Genomic DNA, 14,269 nt, shown 5'->3' with positions numbered 1-14,269 from the left:
GATAAATCTGGGTGAGAAAGAGACTATTTGCTATTTCTTATGACTTCCGAATTCATCTCTATTTGTCTGTGTACTCTAAAGGGCTAGTAAGGGAAAAATCAATGGATAGCTCTCTGACAAAATGTGGTCCACTGGAGAAGGGAATGGCAAACCACTCCAGTATTCTTGTCATGAGAACCCCATAAACAGTATGGAACTCATTGCTAGGTGTTCTAAACTTATGCTGTAATCAAGATACATGTTTTCAGTTCAGTTCAGTTCAGTTGCTCAGTTGTGTTCGACTCTTTGCCATCCCATGAATCGCAGCACGCCAGGCCTCCCTGTCCATCACCAACTCCTGGAGTTCACTGAAACTCACATCCATCGAATCAGTGATGCCATCCAGCCATCTCATCCTCTGTCGTCCCCTTTTCCATGTTTACCAGAGGGCAAAGCATAAATAAACCAACGAACCAAATAACTGATCTCAAACAAAACAAACACTACTTGAAACCAGAAAAATTCAAGCAGAGTAAGACATGAGAGATGTGAGAGGGAGAAAGGGAATTGGAAAAAATTAGCAAATACATTCAATAAATCATATTGATGAGTGGTTGTTCTTCCATTATATGTATGTAAATCTTTACAAGGCTTCTCCTCTATATTTCTCTACCAATTTTCAATCTGAAAAAGAATAATGACATTTGCACCCAAAGAGTTTTCTCCTTAGTGTTTTCTGCATGGCAGCCTTCACTTCCTTATTTCTCAAGCTGTAAATTAAGGGGTTCAGCATGGGTATCCCTGTGGTATAGAACAGGGAAACCACATTCTCCTGGGCCAGGGAACTGCCTGTGGGGGATTTTAAATACAAGAATGTGGTAGATCCATAAAATAATCCGACAGCTGCAAGATGGGAGCTGCATGTACTGAAGGCTTTGGACCTTCCCCCTGTGGAGTGGATACGGAGGATGCTGGAGAGAATAAAAGCATAGGAAACAAAGATTGTTAAGCTGGTGACTATGATGTTAAATCCAGCCAAAAAGAAAGTTGTTATTTCAATATGATAGGTGCTGGAGCAGGAGAGCTTCATGAGTGGGACAACATCACAGAAGTAGTAACTGATGAGGTGCTCACAGTAGGATAATTTTAACATGAGGCCAATTTCTATGGTTGAGCCAATGAGCCCCATGGTATAGACTGCAGCCACCAGGAGGGAGCAGACTCCATGAGACATGATGATGTTGTAAAGCAGAGGTCTACAGATGGCAACATAGCGGTCATAGGCCATCACTGTCAGCATGTAACACTCAGCAATGACAAACACAATGAAGAAGTAGAACTGGGACATGCACCCTGCATAGGAGATGGTGTTCTTCTCCGACACAAAGTTCACCAACATCTTAGGGGTGATGACAGAGGAGTAACAGAGATCTAATAGTGACAGACTGCTGAGAAAATAGTACATGGGTGTATGAAGCTGAGCATTCAGACAAATCAGTGTTATCACACCCAGGTTCCCTATCATGGTAACTGAGTAGATCCCAAGAAAGAGGAAGAAGAAGGGTAGTTGGAGCTCTGGCTGATTTATTAAACCTCCAAGAATGAACTCTGTCACTGTGGAGTGGTTTTGTGCAGCCATTCTCCTCTGGTTGGCAGCTCTGTGGAAAAAAGAAATAAGAGCTTATGAAAACGTATATACAGTCAGCCCTCGGTATCAACCAGTTACACATCCCAGGATTCCAACAGCTGTGGATACAGGACATAGAGGGCTGACAGACTTCATTGTACCAAGTCATTTTATTTAAGGATGCTGAGCATTGGTGCAGCAGCCCCTGAAGATACTTAGAAATAACCATATATGAGCCTTTCTGGTGTGGGTAGGCGTCAGTTTTTGATCCTGAGTGAGAGATCTTGAACTCATTTTCTTTCTAATTTTTTGTCTCTTCATTTCTAATGTTTTCTAGGATTCCTACAATTATGGCATGGTTTGAAGAATATGAAGTTGGAGAAAATAGGGTCCCTATAGAGCCTTTCCACTCTCATGTTGTCCAAGTACCCTGGAGGTAACTACAAGTGTGTTTTATTTATGAGTCCAGAGTTGAATTTTGCTCCAGGAAGAAAAAGTCCTTTATCATCTCTGCAATCCCAAAATACTCCCCATGAAATGAAAGCATGAGGTCACCTTATCTCAAATCCAGATAGTGTGGGATGATAGAGCCCTTCCAATTACTGAACGACAAATCAGGTTCCACATTTGAGAATTATATGGAGTTACAATATCACTTTTCAAAGTTAAAAATATAATGAAACAATATACATGAAATATTAGATTGGCTAAAAAGTTTGTCAGGGTATTCTGTAAGATGTTGTGGAAAACCCAAACAAACTATTTGCCAACTCAATATTTTCCAAATATTCTGTTGCTATACAAATGTATATTTTCATTAGGCATATGGAATTTGTCATAATTTTTCACTGAACTTGAGGTCTTAGGGCAGTTATTCATAGTTCTAGTTACACATAAATATCACCTGATGAGATTTAAAAAATAATGATGTCAGGTTTCTACTTACATTAATTCTAATTTACTGGGATTTTCTGGTTATTGAGTGTTATGTTTCTGAAAGGCAATGGCAAAGTATGTTCAAACTACTGCACAATTGCACTCATCTCACACACTAGCAAAGTAATGCTCCAAATTCTCCAAGCCAAGCTTCAACAGTATGTGAACCATGAAACTCCAGATGTCCAAGCTGGATTTCAAAAAGGCAGAGGAACCAGAGATCAAATTAGCAACATCCATTGGATCATTGAAAAATCAAGAGACTTCCAGAAAAACATCTACTTTTGCTTTATTGACTATACCAAAGCTGTTGACTGAATCTATCACAACAAACTATGGAAAATTCTTCAAGAGATGGGAATACCAGACCCCCTGACCTGCCTCCCAGGAAATCTGTGTGCAGGTCAAGAAGAAACAGTTAGAAACGGATGTGGAAAAACAGACTGGTTCCAAATCAGGAGAGGAGTACGTCAAGGCTGGGTATTGAAACCCTGCTTATTTAACTTATATGCAGAGTACAACATGAGAAATGCCAGGTTGGATGAAGCACAAGCTGGAATCAAGATTGCTGGGAGAAATATCAATCACCTCAGATATGCAGATGACACCACCCTTATGGCAGAAAGCAAAGAACTAAAGAGCCTCTTGATGAAAGTGAAAGAAGAGAGTGAAAAGCTGGCTTAAAACTCAACATTCAGAAAACTAAGATCATGGAATCCGGTCCCATCACTTCATGGCAAATATATGTGGAAACAATGGTAACAGGACAGACTTTAGATTTTTGGGCTCCAGAATGACTGTAGATGGTGACTGCAGCCATGAATTTAAAATACATTCCTTGGAAGAAAAGCTATGACCAATCCAGACAGCATACTAAAAAGCAGAGACATTATTTACCAACAAAGGTCCATCTAGTCAAAGCTACAGTTTTTCTAGCAGTCATGTATGGACCTGAGAGTTGGACTAGAGAGAAATCTGAGTGCCAAAGAATTGATGCTTTTGAACTGTAGTGTTGGAGAAGACTCTTGAGAGTCCCTTGGATGGCAAGGAGATCCAACCAGTCCATCCTAAAAGAAATCAGTCCTTAATATTCATTGGAAGGACAGATGCTGAAGCTGAAACTCCAATACTTTGGCCACCTGAGAAGAACTGACTCATTTGAAAAGATCCTGATGCTGAGAGGGATTGGGGTCAGGAGGAGAAAGGGACAACAGAGGATGAGACAGTTGGATGGCATCACCAACTCAATGGACATGAGTTTGAGCAAGCCCTGGGAGTTGGTGATGAACAGGAAAGCCTGATGTGCTGTGGTCCATGGGATCACAAAGAGTCAGACGCAACTGAGGGACTGAACTGAACTGATGTTCCAGGACAGGTGGCGAAATTCAACTACAGTCAGTAAAGTATTGTATTTTTAAGTTTTGTGCTTATTGTAACCAGAATGCCTTTGTAGCTTGAAATTTTGGCATGGAAAGCAGTTTATACTGCAATAAATAAAGCTCCTGAGGAAGAGTTTGAGACTGCTCTCCACTGTGTTGAAAGGACTCAGGAAAAATTCAGGTTGGACCGGGCTTAGAAGTAGGTGGAAGTAGAAACAGAATACAGTACAACTTACACATCAAGAGCAACCTTATTTGAATGGGGGTGTGTACATCTTCTCTTATCCTTTTCTTTACTTATCCTTAAATCTTGGGGTCCCTATTTGTTAGATGATCTTGGTCCCCTTTTCTCCTCACATCAAGTATATCCTCTAGAATATTCTCTGTCTCTCCTGTTGCTTCATCATCTTTTTGTTTCTATGTTGTTGATTTCTAGATTACTACCTACTGTTTGTCCACCTTGAGAGTCAATCTAATTAGTACGGAGAAGATTCTTAGCTGATGTTAATAATATGTAGATGCCTAAGACTTCCTGGAAGGAATCTTGGTATATCTAAGTCAAAATGGCAGTTTAAAGTTTGTCTTAAGCAAGTCCTGCCAACGTGATAATTTTATTTCTTCTTTTCCAATTTGAATTCTTTTAATTTTTTTCTTTGCTGACTACTGCAGTTAGGACTTTCAAAACTGTGTTGAATAAAAGTCACTATTTTGACTAAAAACTATTTTGAATAAAAGAGTGGACATCTTTGTCTTGTTCCTGATATTAGAGGTAAAGCTTTCAGCTTTTCACCATTAAGTATGACGTGATCTGTGGGTTTGTCATATATGGCCTTTATTATGTTGAAATACATTCTCAACATAAAGAATGGATGATGAACTTCGTCAACAGCTACATTTTATTCTGTTGATGTGACAAGGAGATTTTTATTTCAATTTGTTAACATGGTGTATCACATTGATTTCTTTGTGAGTACTGAACCATCCTTGATTCCCTGGGGTAAATCTTACTTGATCATGTTGTATGATCCTTTTAATGCATTGTTGGATTTAGTTTGCTGGTATTTTGTTGAGTTTTGTATCTATGTTCATCAGTGATATTGACTTGTAATTTTCTTTTTTGTGGTATCTTTGTTTGCTTTTGGTATCAGGGTGAAGGTGAACACATAGAATGAGTCCGTTTTTTCTCTTGATGAATCTGGCTAATGTTTTATCAATTTTGATTACCTTTTCAAAGAACCAGTTTTTCATTTCACTAATCTTTTCTATTGTTTTTAGTCTCAATTGATTTATGCTCAGTTTGCAGATAACATTATACTATACTTAGAAAATCCTGAAGATGCTACCAAAAAAATCTATTGGAGCTCTTGAATTAATTCATTAAAGTTGCAGGATGCAAAATTGATATACAGAAATTTGTTGCATTTCTATGCACCACCAACAAAAGATCAGAAAGAGAAAGTAAGGAAACAATCCCATTTACCATCACATCAAAAAGAGTAAAATACCTAGGAATAAGTCTGCCTAAGGAGGCAAAAGACCTGTAAGACATTGATGAAAGAAGCTTAAGACAAAAATGGAAAGATATACCATATTCTTGTGTTGGAAGATTCAGTAATGTCAAAATGACCATACTACTCAAAGCTATCTACAGACTCAAGGCAAACTCTATCAAACTGCCAGTGGCGCTTCTCGTAAAACTAGAACAGGAATTTAAAAATTTTTATGGAAACCCAAAGGCCCCAACTATCCAAAACAATCCTGAGAAAGAAGAATGGAGCTGGAGAAGTCACACTCCCTGACTTCAGACTGTACTACAAAGTAATCAAAACAGCATGGTACTGGCACAAAAAGAGACAGAGGTCAGTGGAAAAAACGAAACAAAATAGAAAGCTCAGAAATACACCAGTGCACTAATGGTCAGTTAAATCATGTCAAAGGATGCAAAACTATACAATGGAGTTTTAAAAGATAGATTCTCCAACAATTGGTGCTGGGAAACCTGGACAGCTAAATGTGAAAAATGAAATTGGAACACTATCTCCATACTCAAAATAAACTCAAAATGGGTTAAAGATCTAGACGTAAGACTGAATACTATAAAGCCCCTAGAGGAAGGCACAACACCCTTTGGCCTAAGTCACAGCGATATATTTTTAGGTCTTTCCCGCAGAGTAATGAAAACAAAAGGGAAAATGAATAAATGGGACCTAATTAAATTCAAACATTTTGGTACAAGAAAGGAAATAAATAAAACGAAAAGATAAACTACAGAACAAGAGAAAAAGGTATGCAAATGAAGCAACCAACAAAGGCTTAATTTCCAAAATATATGACTGTATATAAAATTATATACCTCAATATTGAAACAAACAAACCAACCAATAAAAAAAATGGGCAGAAGATCTAAATAATCAATTTTCTAGAGAAGACATACAGATGGCCAGCTAGCACATAAAAGATGCCCAACATTGCTAATCATTAGAGAATTGCAAGTCAAAACTACAAAGAGGTATCACCTCATACCCATCAGAATGGCCGTCATCGAAAAGTCTGTAAATAATACACACTGGAGAAATGGGAACCATGCTACACTGTTGGTGGAGTGTAGATTGGTACAGCTACTATGGAGAACAGTATGGAGGTTCCGTAAAAACTAAAAACAAAGCCACCATATGGCCTGCAATTCCACTCCTAGGCATATATGTGGAGGAAAATATAATTTAAAAAATACATGCAACCCAATATTTATAGCAGCAGTATTTATAATGGCCAAGACATGAAAGTGAAAGTGAAGTTGCTCAGTCATGTCTGACTCTTTGAGACCCCATGGACTGCAGCCCGCCAGGCTCCTCTGTCCATGGGATTTTCCAGGCAAGAATACTGGAATGGGCTGCCATTTCCTTCTCCAGGAGATCTTTCCAACCCAGGGATCAAACCTGGGTCTCCCTCATTGTAGGCAGATGCTTTTACCATCTGAGCAACTAGGAAAGTCCATGTGTAACAAGAGAGAATATAATTTATACATGGGTAGGGAACATATTGGGTTGATGTTCACTGGAGTATAAACTTTGTGAAAATAAAGATATTGTCATTGTATTATTCATTATAATGAATGACCAGGGAAATTCATTCATTTCTAATGAATGAATTTAAAGCTCGGACAAGGTATCTATCATGAGAAGACAGTTGAAATAGAAACCAGGTAATCTGGATCTAGAGCTGGCTTTGTTGTGGAAAAAAAAAGTTAATGTATGGACTTCCACTTCCCCCCACAAAAGGTGAACTCATACAAGAACGGTATTTACACCATAAACAACTAGAAGATCAGATAACATATACGAAACAGCTATTTTCAAACACTTGAACACAGGCAGCACCAAAATGATTCCTTAGAGGAGGGAAAAATACATCATGAGCCCAGTGACTACATCAGCTTACCTGTAGAAAGTGCCTGTAGGAATTTTCCATGCTACCCTCCAGTTGGACAAACTGAGAAAGAATAAATATTGTAACATCTAAAACAACGTCTAAGTAATAGTAAAAGGAAGAGCTACAGCTAATAATCCAATAGTGGAGATAAAATATAACCATCAAAGCACTCAACTAGTACAGAAGAGTCAAAGAAAAAATGTCATAAAGGGCAATTGGTAGAAGTAGAAAACCAGTAGCAAGATGGTAGACCTAATTTCAACCACACTGATGACTGAATTAAATGGAAAGATCTTCAATGTTCTAATTAAAATGCAAATTTTTGTTAGACTAGATAAAAAGTATTACCCAATTAAACTCTTTACCAATAAATCCAGTTTAAATATAGATGAACATAGTTGCACAGTCATGTCTGACTTTTTGTGATCCCATGGACTATAGCCTGCCAGCCTCCTCTGTCCAAGGAATTCTCCAGGCAAGAGTACTGGAGTGGGTTGCCATTTCCTTCTCCAGGGGATCTTTCTGACCCAGGGATTGAACCTGGGTCTCCTGTATTGCAGGAAGATTCTTTCCTAATTGAGCTACTAGGGAAGCCATGCCATGTTTTAAGCCATGCCTTAAAACTTTAAGTATGGAAGAAATATACAATGCAAATATCAATCAAAAGAAAGCCAGACTGACTATATCAGCATTAATAAAAGCAGACCTCAAAGCAAGAAATATTACTAGCAATAACAAGGGGCATTTCATAATGATAAGTCAATTCATTAAGGTGACATGAAACTCACAAAGAATTTTACCTATTAACAGTGTTTCAAAACACGTGAACCCAAATGACAGAACTGAAAGGAGAGCATAAAAGTCCACCATTGGTTCAAGATTGCAATAGTCTTTTTTTTTTTTTTTAATTGGTTGATAGATCTAGTAGAAAAGTAAGTAACAACACAGAAACTCACAAATTGACATTTTTGGAACACTGCACCCAGAATACACAATCTTTCAGGTATACATGGAGCACTTTTCAGGATAGCGCCTATTCTGAATAATCAAACCACATGCATGTGTGCGCTCAGTCATGTCTGACTCTTTGTGAACCCATGGACTGTAGCCCATCAGGCTTCTCTGTCTATGGGATTCTCCAGGCAAGAATACTGGAGTGAGTTGCCATTTCCTTCTTGAGGGGATGTTCCCGACCCATGGATCAAATCCTAGTCTCTTGCTTTGGCATTTAGATTCTTTACTTCTGAGCTGCCTGGGAAGCCTTAAGACAAACCACAGTACCCTATAAAAGTTGAAATCATATATGGTATGAACGTTTATCAAAACAAACTACAAATAATTTATGGTGAGATATCTAGAAAATTATCATATACTTGAAAATTAAACATGGGTCTAAGAAGAAATCACAAATTAAATTAGAAAATAACATTTTGAACTGAATGAACAAGAAGATAAATCAATAAAAAATTTTGGAATGCTGCTAAAACAATTCTAATAGTGGAACTTGTCATTAAGTGACACTTTAGAACAGAAGAAAATTCTAAAATCATTAATCTAGGTTTCCACCCTAATAAACTACAAAATAATCAGAATTAAGGAAAAAATACAGATAAACATACAAATCAAGGAAATAGGTAAACAGTAGAAAGAAATCAATGAAATGAAAACAGTCTGAAAATATCAGTAAAGGAAAAATGTCTAGCCAAAGGGAGAGCAAGAGAGAGACGAGAGAGGGGAGAGTCATAAACAAAATACAAAAAGCAGGTCTGAGATGAGGCATCTCACCTCATCTTCAGATGAGGCATCTGAAGACAGGGACTTGGGATAGAGAGGACTCAACACAAGAGAGCTGCAAAGGGAGCTCTAGGAGAGTAAGTCCAGAAAGAACAGAGCGTGGAGGCCTTCAGTAGAGAAATGAAGTTGGTGGATTGTCTCAACTATTTGGAAGTTTGGAAAATAATAGTAATGAGTACTTAGATTCTATGGAGCATGTGAAAATATAAAAGAGAGGTACTTATTATTGGGCAATTATTACGATTCCAGAAAACTTACAAGTAGTACAAATAAGGAAACACAATCCAAAGTAAATATTTGTCTCTGCAGTGATGATTCTCTGCAGAATTAAGTATGATAAGGAAGTCTGCATTATCATAGTTCTAATCTGGTGAAGTACTGAGAACCAAAAATTATATTATAAGTGTTTTGGGAGAATAGGGAGGGGTACTGAGGTGGAGGAGTGTTAGATAATTCTACATCTACATTAAGTGGAGGTAATGCATTCAAGAAATATTTTTTAATAACCATTATGACTTAGGGGCTTCCCAGGTGGTGCTAGCGATAACTAACTTGTTTGCCAATGCAGGAGATGTAGTAAGAGATGTGGGTTTGATCTCTGAGTTGGAAAGATCCCCTGGAGGAGGACGTGGCAACCCATTCCAGTATTCTTACCTGGAGATCCCATGACAGGGGAGCCTGGCAAGCTACAGTCCATAGGGTAGCAAAGAATTGGATACAACTAAAGTGACTTAGCATGCATTATGACTTAGACCCTATTTCAGGCCATGAATAATGTTCTAAAATAATAAAATCCTCAAAGTGTACGGTAAGCATATAATGGGGAAACACAGAAGTGAATACCAGAGGAAACATACTTGAAAGTGGTTTCCTCTGGATAGCAGAGTGGACGTGGGGCTGCTTGGGAAAGGTAACCATTAGTTTTCTTGACTACTCTTTTAGTAGCATTTGAATTTTAAACTATGTGATGCATTACTTTTTAAAACTTGATTGAAATACTGTCTTTCCTTATGGTTTTTACTGGAGGAATTAATATATTATGGATTGTATTTTTATATAAAAGACATAATTGTGTTAAAATATTATATTTGACATTTAGTGTGGTAGTAGCTGTAGACTCATAAGTCATACACAGCGAGGTTAAATTCCAACCTTGACTTTCACTATGTGATCTGAAGCAAATTATGTAAACATTTTACTTTCAAATATTCTTTTTTTGAATACTCAAAAGGGTCATTTATTTCTCTCTGAACAATAAAACAATAATACAGACTGTGTTAGGTACAATTTGAATTCTTACAACAAATTGTGAGGGCCAATTACAGAATAGGGAAGGAAAGGAAGAAACTTTCTGGAGCATTTGAAAGTAAAACTCATGGAAGGACAGAGATAATGCACTTATCTTACAAGGAAGCATCAACTTTCATGAGCACTGAACTTAGTCAGTTAATGAACTTCTAGAATCGGGTCCTGCTGGACTTCAGTGGAACTGAGGTACCATTCATTTTTTTGAAATACATTTTTATTGGAGTATAGCTGCTTTACAGTGTTGTTAGTTTCTGCTGTAGAACAAAGTGAATCAGTTATTTGTATACATATATTCACTCTTTTTAAGATTTCCTTCCCATTTATGTCACCACAGACTGTTGAGTAGAGTTCCCTGGGCTAAACAGTAGGTTCTCATTAAGTGAGAAGGGAAAAGCTTCTTATTCCAGTATTCTTGCCTGGAGAATTCCATGGCCAGAGGAGCCTGGTGGGCTACAGTCCATGGGGTTGCAAAGAGTTGGAAACAACTGAGTGACTAACACACACTGTATTAGTGCCAGGTTGATGTGCAGAAGTTTTAAGGCTTCCCCCAGGGTCCCAAAACTTACCAGTGGTGACTTGAAACTTGAACCTAATTCTGCTGTTTTTAAATCTGTATGCTCTTTCCTCTCCCTTGGTCTGTAGGCTTATAAATCCACACAATTACACGTCTGTGGCAATGTTGCAGCTGCACAATATTGAGGTTTACTCTTCGTTTCTAAGTATGAGGAGAGCGTAGAAAAAACAAGGGAGACAGATGCTACATAATATTAAATACTCTCCAGGACAGGCTTCAGAAAACTTAGTCAAATCCAGCTCACTGCCTGTTTTTGTGATAAAGTTTCACTGGAGCGAAGCCATGTTCATTCCTTTACGCTTCGTTGATGCTGCTTTCGTGGTAGAATGACAGAGCTGAGTAGTGGCCACAGAGATCCTAAGGACTGCAGAGCCTGAAATATTTACTGTCTCATCCTTCCTGGAAACACTTGCAAACCTCTGCTCTAGGAAACATAACTCAAGTTGCACAATTCACCCAAGAACCCAGAACCCAGGAGTTGTGACCATCTGTTTGTTTTGATTTCCAGCTGTCTTGCTCTAACTTATGTCCTTGTGGCACTTCATATTTTAAGTAAACTTAATTTAGTACATTAAGGCCAAGGAGGGATCTTATTGCTGTATTTCCAGAATTTTTTTTTTAATTAGAAAAGCAATATATCTGTACTATAGAAAAGTAAGCATACAGATAAGAAAAATCAACTCATTTATTCTAATGACTGAAAATCTAAAATTGCTATGTATGTTCCACTAGATATTTTTCTATGCATATATGCATTAACATATATGTGCATTAATATATATGTTTCTTTTTTTAGTAAAAATGAGCCTACTACACATGTTGGTTTGTAACCTGGTTTGTTTTGCAGCGTTAAAAGACACTGACTCACTTGCTCAGCAACAGCAATAATATTACTTGTGTTCATTTTGGTATTGAAGATAAGATAACCTGCATTATCTTAAACTTTATAACTTAAATTACTGACAGTGAGGTAGTAAACTTCTTAGTAACTAGTAAGAGTTACAATTTTGAATTGTATTTCAATTTTTAAAAGAAAAGAGATAAACAAATTTTATCTAGAGAGTGACAGTAGATTTAAAAGATATCTTACATATCCCCTCAAATCGGAAGTCTTCTAAAATGGTAAGTAACAGAAAATCCACAAAAATGTATCACTGTCAGCAATCAGAGTTCCTTATAAAACAGAATATTGTTACAAAGCAGAGATTTTGTTTCCTGCCTCTTGACATGAACGTCTTTTCTAATGAATAAAAAATAAGAATTTAAATTTTATTCCTGTAATCTTCTAGCTAATTTATAAATGATTGCAGAATTTCTAGTTAGTAGCTAAAAATCTTACCACTAGTTTTATCACCCCAGGAGAAGCTCAAAATTGCTGCTAATGACAACAAATAGAATTATGAAGAGAAATATATTTCCTTTGCAATTGGGGAAAAAGCACTGAGACAAGGGGGATATATGATTGAGAAATAGTATATAAAAAGGTCGGTAGTAGAAATGGGAATTCATGGATGATATCTTGTCCTTATCGTATACACAATTGCCTTAAAACTATAATTGAATACATGTGTTGAGGAAAACTGGAACACTGTTACCTGAAATTCTTAGGAGGTACTTTGTTTTCAGCAATCAAGAAATAAAAATCACAAAATAGAAAACTAAAATTTTTACATCTATTTCCAGTCAAAGGGATCAACAAAGTCACAGAGACGGGTCACTGAAATTGGGAGCACTGAGTATGCTTATACAGGTAGACTCTCCTGGAATGCAGTTGCTCCAGAGACTGGGTCCTTGTTGAATGAGCAATTAGTCTGGGTTTCCATTTGCACTATGAAAGATGTTTTACCTCCCAGGTGTGTTAATTTTTCTTCTAATGGGAGAGTTATCTGTAGCCTGGTAAGTTTGGTGCTTAATGTCAACACTAAGACACTTTTAGCATCATCATCATTACCATCACCACTTCAGTCATTACCATCTTCATCACCTTCACCAACCTCATTGCCTCTGCCATCAGTCCCTACCATCCTGGTTAATATTCATAATTAGTTTTCATCTTTACATAATGAACTATATTTATAGTCTTTATTATGCAAAGATTTTATTTTATATCTTTTTGGGGACATTTCTCTATAAACAAATTCACTGAATTTAGTAAAAATGAAACTTTATTAAAATTTTTAAAATACAAATTTATTTATTTTAATTGGAGGCTAATTACTTTACAATATTTTAGTGGTAAATGAAACTTCAAAAATTGTAGTTAATTGCTTTTTTTCATTGAACTAGAAAATACGTTTTTATGTTTTGGTAATTAACCTTGCTAAGTTTTTCTGTTTTTTAATTTTTTCCAGTTTTATTGAGATATAAATGACAAAGATTATATACATTTAAGTACATGTGAGTTTTTAGGTGTACAGTGTGATGATTTGACATACATATATATTGTGAAATGATTGCCACAATCAAGTCAATGAACATGTCCATTATCTCACATGGTTACCTTTTTTTGTGCTGAGGGCACTTAAAATCTATTTTATTAGCAAATTTTAAGTGTGCAATTCAATATTATTAACTATAGGCACTAAGGTCTACATATGATCTGCAGAACTTATTCATCTTATAATTGAAAATTTGTACCTTCATTTTCCTCAAGCCCAACCCCTGGCAATGACCCTTCTTAGATTTAAAGGTAAAAAACAGTACTTAATGCTACGCATGTCTGTTTAGTAAAATTTGTCCATTGTAACAAGATCCCCTGAGTTTTTATCAGTTAATAGTAGTTTGTCTGCAGCCTTTATATTTTAAATCAGATTGGCTATATCAAAATTAATCATCCTTCATTCATGTTTAATTTTTTTAGTATCTAAAATGTATTACTTCATTTTCTTTTTCTGTAAAGCATATTGTGAAAATGTTTGATGACACTATAGCCTGCTGGACAGGAGATGCTGAAAGCCACTGATATGAGATAAAGATGATTTTTGATGCAGAGGCAAGGAAGGAACTCATCAAGGCGGGCATATTCCCTAGAGCAACTCTGCAAGGGACCAAACTTTTGGCAGTAGAAATACCAGCTTCCTTGTCAGCAGAGGAGAGGTAAAAGGGTGATGTCTTTGGAGAATGAAGATAAGTTTCTATCAGCATAAAATAGATTGTTTTATCTATGAGGCATTTTATGTAGTTTTTTTGGGTAACCAGGGATAAAAACTAAAACCTTACTATATGCTACTTACAGAACACTCA

General features: G+C 36.7%; 1 protein-coding gene across 1 annotated transcript; it reads right to left on the bottom strand.

Annotated features, from left to right (window-relative positions):
- Positions 1 to 658: 658 nt before the first annotated feature.
- On the bottom strand, positions 659 to 1,621 carry LOC128069133 (olfactory receptor 151-like). The gene has a single exon (XM_052662407.1). It carries the CDS (start codon positions 1,616 to 1,618, stop codon positions 659 to 661), a length of 960 nt encoding a protein of 319 aa, XP_052518367.1. The 5' UTR covers positions 1,619 to 1,621.
- Positions 1,622 to 14,269: the final 12,648 nt, after the last annotated feature.

Source organism: Budorcas taxicolor, chromosome 25, assembly GCF_023091745.1.
Source record: "Budorcas taxicolor isolate Tak-1 chromosome 25, Takin1.1, whole genome shotgun sequence".
Taxonomy (NCBI): Eukaryota; Metazoa; Chordata; class Mammalia; order Artiodactyla; family Bovidae; genus Budorcas; species Budorcas taxicolor.
The sequence above is the reverse complement of the archived record's forward strand: the minus strand, read 5'-3'. Positions and strand labels throughout refer to the sequence as shown.

Coding starts and splice junctions, on each gene's coding strand:
- LOC128069133 (XM_052662407.1), bottom strand. CDS start 1,618: ATGGCTGCACAAAACCACTCCACAGTGACAGAGTTCATTCTTGGAGGT.